At 36.7% G+C, this 7,880-nt stretch overlaps 1 protein-coding gene across 2 annotated transcripts; it reads right to left on the bottom strand.

Annotated features, from left to right (window-relative positions):
- Positions 1-4,085: 4,085 nt before the first annotated feature.
- On the bottom strand, positions 4,086-7,270 carry CRN (Protein kinase superfamily protein). 2 transcript variants are annotated; one of them, XM_020364469.3, is made up of 2 exons: positions 5,449-7,270; positions 4,086-4,667 (listed from the first exon to the last, which is right to left on the bottom strand). In XM_020364469.3, the coding sequence occupies exons 1-2, from the start codon at positions 6,354-6,356 to the stop codon at positions 4,358-4,360; spliced, it is 1,218 nt and encodes a 405-aa protein (XP_020220058.1). In that variant the 5' UTR covers positions 6,357-7,270; the 3' UTR covers positions 4,086-4,357. The 2 variants fall into 2 exon arrangements, with proteins under 2 accessions (XP_020220058.1, XP_020220057.1); XM_020364468.3 differs by having other exon boundaries at positions 4,086-4,670; positions 5,449-7,264.
- Between the last annotated feature and the right edge of the window lie 610 nt (positions 7,271-7,880).

Here is a 7,880-nt window from a genome sequence, read left to right as displayed (position 1 = left end):
CCCTACACAAGACAATATTGAGGTTCTCCCTCAAATACCTATAGAGCAAGCTAAACAATCTCAAGAAGTGCCATTAAGGAGATCCACTAGAGAAAGGAAAAGTGCAATTCCAGATGATTACATTGTATTTCTTCAAGAACATGAGGATGGCATTGGTTTAACAGAGGATGATCCAATCAACTTCTGTCAAGCTATGCAAAGTTCTAGCTCTCAAAAGTGGATTGATGCCATGAAGGATGAGATGAAATCTATGCAAAACAACGATGTTTGGGATCTCGTTGAATTACCTGAAGGTGTGAAACTTATTGGTTGTAAATGGATATTTAAAACCAAGAGGGATTCAAAAGGTAATATTGAGAGATATAAGGCTCGTTTAGTTGCTAAAGGTTTTACTCAAAAGGAAGGCATTGATTACAAAGAAACCTTTTCTCTGGTTTCTTCAAAGGATTCTTTTAGAATAATAATGGCACTCGTAGCTCATTATGATTTAGAGCTCCATCAGATGGATGTTAAAACTGCGTTTCTAAATGGTGACATTGAAGAAACGATTTATATGATGCAACCAGAAAATTTTGTGTCTGGTGACTCAAAGTCCATGGTATGCAAACTAAAGAAATCCATCTATGGTCTCAAACAAGCTTCCCGTCAATGGTATCACAAGTTTCATCAAGTTATTACCTCATATGGTTTTGAGGCAAATATAGTTGATGATTGTGTTTATCATAAGTTTAGTGGGAGTAAATATATATTCTTGGTGTTATATGTCGATGATATACTGCTTGCCAGCAGCGATATAGGCTTATTGCACGAAACCAAGAGATTTTTAACAAAGAATTTTGAAATGAAAGATCTTGGTGAAGCCTCTTTTGTATTAGGTATTAAGATACTAAGAGATCGTTCTCATGGTATCATAAGGTTATCACAAGAGAACTATATCGATAAAGTTTTAGATAGATTCGGCATGAAAGATAATAAACCAGGAGATACCCCTATAGCCAAGGGAGACAAATTTAGCCTCAAACAATGCCCTAATAATGACCTTGAAAGAAATGAGATGCAACAGATTCCCTATGCTTCAGCTGTGGGAAGTCTAATGTATGCTCAAGTTTGTACTCGTCTCGATATTGCATTTATAGTGGGAGTTTTGGGCAGATACTTAAGTAATCCTGGGATGCAGCATTGGAAAGCAGTAAAGCGTGTAATGCGCTATTTGAAGAGAACAAAATGATATATGATCACTTATCAGAAGTCTGACAGTTTAGAGATCATTGGATACTCAGACTCTGATTTTGCTGGATGTCAAGACAGTAAACGCTCCACATCTGGATACATCTTTATGTTGGCTGGAGGAGCTATCTCTTGGAAGTCTGTTAAACAGACTATTATAGCTTCATCAACCATGGCTGCGGAGTTCATTGCTTGTTTTGAGGCATCCAACCATGGGATATGGCTGCGAAATTTTATCACTAATTTACGTGTGGTTAATGGCATTGAAAGGCCATTGAAAATCTATTGTGATAATAACTCTGCAGTTCTTTATTCCAATAACAATAGGAGTATAACCAAGTCAAAATTCATTGATATAAAGTTTCTGGTTGTTAAGGAAAGAGTTCAGAATAAGCAAATTTCTATAGAACATATAGGGACTAATTTTATGCTAGCTGATCCACTTACTAAGGGTTTGGTGCCTAAAGTCTTTCATGAGCACACTGCTCATATGGGTGTAATTCCTTATAGTACCTTAGTTTAGTGGGAGTCTCATTTATGTTTTGTGTCTTCTTTATTTTTAATTTTTCCAAATGTTTGTATTATTTGGATTTTCTACATAAATAAAGTTGTTCATAATTCTATTCTGAGCTTATTTTGTGCAATATATATATATGTTGCGTTTTGAATGGATCTCTATAAAGAATAAAGTTTGGAAGAGTTGGAAATAGACATGATTAAGATCACGTTGCATGTAATTTCCATGCCACTTATCCATATTTGATCTATGTCATTGAGTGCATACAATTGTGGTGATCATTGTGGTTTAGTCACATTAGATAATGATGAAAGCTGCAGTGGTTCCCTGTTGTTGTTAGGGGTGGGTATGCGGACCGGTCCGGCCCGTTTAAGGCCCGGTCCGCGAAATCCGCATTTTTAACGGGCCGGATAAATCCGGTCCGCGAAATAAATGGACTTAAATTTTCAAGTCCGTATCCGGCCCGTGAAACCCGCGGATAAACGGATAAGTCCGCGGGCCCAATTAAATCTAAATTTTTTTAATGAATATTGACACATTTAATGAGATTTTGAATTTCTTTTTCTTTATTTAACCTATGAAAACATGAGGAAAAAAAATACATATAAAATGATATAAATATACTTCTAATAGTAACATCAAACATTATATAAATAATAAACCAAAGTCTTAAATAACAAAGTTTATACATTCTAAATTTCTAATAGAAATATTTAAGTCTCAATGCCTTTAAAATTTAAAGTCCAAGCATACCAACTATTAACCAAATATTAAAGCCTTACTACCTTAAAACTTTAAAAGTCTTAATACACAACCAAACAAATTTAAAGTTCCACATTTAAACGGGTAATCCGCGGGCTCGCGGATTAAATCCGCAAAATCCGCGGACTTAACGGGCCGGACCTAAAAAGTCCATATGATTATACGGATTAAAAAAATTGAGTCCGTTATCCGTGAAGTCCGCGGACTTACGGACCGGTTCGCGGACTCGAGTCCATATACCCACCCCTAGTTGTTGTATGAGATGGACCAGATTGTTTAAGGGGAGTCTAAAAGTAAATAGCATACGGTTGCGCGCCTAAAGAATTTTGTGATATAAATACTTAAATGAATATGAAGCCCAAGTGGGAGATTGTTAGAAATTTTATTTCTAATAATTATTGTGGGCTATATATATTATTTGTAGTATTTATATTAGTTATTTACATTTGGTTGGGCTCAATAAAAGTGATATAATTTTAGTGAGCCTTTAGACTGCCAACAGGAAAAACTAATATGGGCCCAAATAAGTGAAAACCAGATTTGGCCCGTTAGGGGTTAATGGGAACCCTAATAGGTTTAAAATCATAAAGATGGTCATGGTCCCCAATATGCCAAATTAGAAACACTCGTCTCTCTGTCTCCCCATCAGAAGAGAAACATCAAGTCCCATCAAGGAATCCAGTGATTTGGCTGAGGAAGATCATTGTACCAAAAGACTATTCCGCTGCAACCCTTTTTTTTTTATCAACGTCAATGGATACAGGTATATATTATTAACATTAATTCTGTAATCTGAGACAACGGTTCTTAATATAAATTAATGGAAAATTTCTATTTGGCTTCAGAAATTTATCTCAACAAAAGTCACTTATTTTTTATAGACTAATAATAGATTTATCCATATTTGTTTATAACTCCAGTTATAAAAATTAGATTTAGTAATGGTGAAACGTTGAGACAGGCTTTTTCAACATAAACTTCAGTTACTTCTAATATATTTCCCATTTGGTGCCAACTTTTCTTTGAATTCATGTCAGTTTTCAGTTTCTCACAGCTTCTTTTTAACACAACTATTAAAATTGAATATACCAATTTTTACTTGTTGCACTGTGAGAGCACTACGGAATTTTGTGAAACGTAGCTCCCCTTCATGTTTTTTTGTATGATTGAGTACCAAATTTCTCGGTTCTTTTTTGTTCCTTTTTCGTTTGTTGGAGCAAGTACCAAATATCTGAATGCTCGAGTTGTGCTACATGACAAAAACCAACTTAAGGAAACCACTGATTTCCCCTTTCTCCTTTGGTTGGATCCCACCGATTTATATTTCTCAGTTACATCAATGAACCATTCAATTTCAAGGAGTTCCAACTCTTCCTCCTTTTTCTATGCCAAATGTTTGATGCTTCTTTTCTATTTATTTCTTCACCTTACATTGAAATAGGTCCCTTACCTTGGTAAATGCTAATGTTTTCCAATTTTAGATATGCAAATAAGGGAAGAAAAGTGATGTTTGATATGTTAACATTACAAGTATAACTGTGAAAGAGATTCTCCCCCAAAACGTTTCATGCAATGGAACTGGGAAAGAAAAGAAAACTCTTGTTAATATGACTGGTCATTTACAAACATGATATACTAGTATGGCCTAAGAAACCACCACAGAATCTGCAAAATCACCCAAAAGAAAAGGAAATAGAATAGAGAAAGAAAATATAAACCACACCATGAAAACCAAAATCATGCAAAACAATCAATTACACAAGAATCATGGCCAACCAAATACCCCTATCATCTTATTACAGAAAAGGGTAAAAGAAAAAATCTCTAGAAACTGAAGAATCAAGGTTTGGTTCAAAAACTGTGCAGTTGAGTTAGCATGTGAACAAGCTCATCACTAGAAGGCCTATCTGCAGGCATATCAGAAAGGCACGCAGCTGCAATCCTAACAGCCATTAGCATCTCATCTTCCTCTCCTTCTTCCCCTAACATGCTCTTATCTAGAGCGTCCCGAGCCTCACCGGCTTGCTGCAAGTGTCTAAGCCAACATCCCAAACTTCCCCCACTGGCTGCTTCTCCAAAGAATGGATCTATCGGGTCCCTACCCGTTAACAAAACACCTAGTATCATGCCAAAACTGAAGATGTCACTTTTGTCAGTGTACCTGCTGAAATTGAAAGAAAAAAAAATCAATTTGAATACAATGAAGTTTCGCATACAAGAATAGAATGGAGTCAACAATTATGAAATAGCTAATGGAAAAACCATATGCACCTACAATATGTGACTCCCAATATTGTAGGGTGTCACATATTTATTGTAGCTGCATTTTTTATATGCAATACATCAAACAAGCAACCTTTTTATTCTTATTGGCAAAACATTGCTATTGATATTGATGCTCTCAGGGACATATACACCAATGAAAAAACCAGAAACATAACAATTTAAGTTGTGAACAAACCTTTGTCAATTATTATTATTCTTATCATAATTTTTAGTTGAGTTCCCTTCCCACTCACCAATCTAAGTTTAGTAATTTGCAGCATGTGAACTATTTTCATTTGGACCAGACATAGTGCCTAAGGTCTAATACTTGACATCAGCAAGTAGAAGGTAGCCAGCCACAAAAACATTAGTTTTGCAAAATCTTCATTAAATAACACCAGACTCAATCAGCAAATGACACCATGAAAATTGAGAATAATGATTACGTTTCACAACAAGAGTCTTTGATTAGGATACTCCAAAGTCCACAGAGAAAAACTCCAATGAGGGTGGAGCTTTTAAAAGGTAACTAATCACACAAATGCCCAATATCAACCACCTAGTTACTCTTGATTTAAAATTTAAAATAAAAAAAAAATAAAATAAAATAAACAGACGAATTTCAAAGCACCAGTGGATGAGCATGATTCAAAGTCAAAGCCATTGATTAGTCTTACCTGCAATTATGGAAACATTCAGGAGGGGTGTAGAGAGATGTTCCTCTATCCAAGTTGTGCAGAAGTTTAGCCAACCCACAATCAGCCAATCTGGGTTCAAACTCAGCATCCAACATCACATTTGTGGGCTTCAAGTTGTAGTGCAGAATCTGAGGCACACAAGTGAAGTGAAGATACTGAAGACCCTTCACCACACCAACAGCAATCCTGAGCCTAACTTCCCAACCAAAGGCTAACTCACTCTCCCTCACTCTATTCAACACATCAGCAAGACTCCCAGTGGAAACATAATCATAAACCAATGAGAACCCTTCAGCCTCGCGAACATAGGCCCTCAAACTCATCAAGTTTCTGTGTCTCAAGCCTGCAAGAAGCTCTAACTCAGCTTGTATCTGCCTCTTCACTGATTTTCTCTTGGCCTCTGGGGAATTGCTCTCGAAGGGTGTTAGCCTTTTGACGGCAATAGTGAGTCCATTGTCAAGCACAGTTTTGTAGTACTTCCCATTCGGACTCGAACCAAGCAAGTGGTTTTCCTTTGCCAAAGCTGATTGGAGTGTCTTGGGGGCAATTTTGGGGGAGAATATAACAGGGCCCTTGAGGATTGGTGTGCGGTTCAGATACTGAACAACACATCGAACCACAAGAGCAAAGAAAACAGAAAAAACTAGTCCGGTAACTGCTCCTAAAACCATGCTCAAAATGATCTTCCTAGGGTCATCCTTGTACCCTGATGATGGTGGTGATGGTGAAGACCTAGAAGGAGAAGGAGGCTCTGAAGAAACATGTTTACTCAACCTTCCTTGACACTGTACAGTGTGGTGGTGCAAGCTGAACAAGAAGAGAAGAAAAAGCGGCTGAAATGCCAATAATTCCCTTGCAAGAGAAGGGGTGTGCCTTTTCCTAAACATGAAAGCACAAGAAAGAAAGAAAGCCACAACCAGAAACCACTCTCAGAAGCTCCAAAATGAGGCATGAATCACTCAGATGCTCAAAAACCCCATCACCTCAAACACTTGGAAACAAGACCAAGAACAACTTTTTACACTAGATGCTAAAATGGGTTTAAAAAGTGCAACACAGGCACAAGCATAGGCATAAGCATCTTCCTCAACCTTTTCAACTCAAAATCTTCACAAGAAAGCCATCGCAAAAAAGCAAGCAGACTTCACATTCTCCCACCGAATCCCTTCTTTTTCGTAAATTTTCCAACTTCACACGAATCAGAACAAGAATTTGAACCTCCAAAAGAAAAACCAAACAAAAAAACCACTATTCCCAGGTGGCAGCAGGGACAAATAACAAAACCAAGCAAAAGCAAACTAGAGCCAGAAACAAGTTGCTCTCTTTTTCCTTGGAAACCAAAAAGAAAGTGAAAAAGTTGAACAGAAATTGAAGGGTCATGAACATGTGGTAACAAAACTTGAACAACAATAACAGCAACTAGAACAAGAGACACACGAAAACTCTCCTCAGAAACTGCAATGTCATTGGATTTGGGTGCTTAGTTACACACATAAGCACAGTGACAGAGTCACGCACACAGCGTGTAGAGTGAGCGAGTGATTCAGTGGTTGTCTCATGTTTCTCTCTCTAAAAACTCTTTCTTTCTCTCTCTCTCATCTCATGACAACAAAGAGCCATACCTCTGCGACAAAAACTGGTTCCCGCCTTTGTGAGTAGCCTGCACTCAGGACACAGTACCATGTGGGCCCCACGGTTGGTCCGAAAGCGAAACATCGAAATCCGTGAGAGGGAGAACGTACACTTCGCCTCCACCGTTCGATCTCATCAAACTGGATATCATCCGTTAGATTAAGTTGCATGGGAATTTGTGATTTGCCATGAGTGAGTGGCTAACAACTCTAGCTATGTGTTATGTTTGGTGTGTCATTAGTAAAGTTATCTTCTTTTTTTATTTTTTCGATCGAATAATTGCTTTTTTAATTACTTACGTTTCAATTATATATAATTGCATGCTTTTACTTTTCCTTCTTTCTATCTTATCTTTTTCTTTTTTTCTTTTTTTTCTATGCGATAGGTGGAAGCTGCTGGGATTAGGAACGACTTTAACTAGTTCTTTCTGGAATATGGAAAAAAATCTTTTGGATTTTTAGATTCTTATATTAATGTGATGTTGGAATAGGGTAATTGAATATGGGTGTTGTGTACATTAAAAATGATTTATTAAACTCCGAGGATCTAACACTCTAGTCTATAGGGGTGAGTGAATGACCAACCTATGTACGTATATGCAATATATTATGTATTCATGTTTGCTTGCTCAATTTATAAAATGAAACTTTACGAAACAAGAAATGATAAGTGCCTAGATTTTAAATTATATTTTTTTTATAACAAGGATTTTAAATTTTAATTTATGCCAAGCATGTGTAAATGATGATAATGGCAAATAATAATGCTGGTTTGATAAA

The sequence above is a fragment of the Cajanus cajan genome, chromosome 4 (genome assembly GCF_000230855.2).
Source record: "Cajanus cajan strain Asha chromosome 4, NIPB_CcT2T_4, whole genome shotgun sequence".
In the NCBI taxonomy this organism is placed as follows: Eukaryota; Viridiplantae; Streptophyta; class Magnoliopsida; order Fabales; family Fabaceae; genus Cajanus; species Cajanus cajan.
Note: the sequence above shows the minus strand (reverse complement) of the source record. Positions and strands in the feature narration are given on the sequence as shown.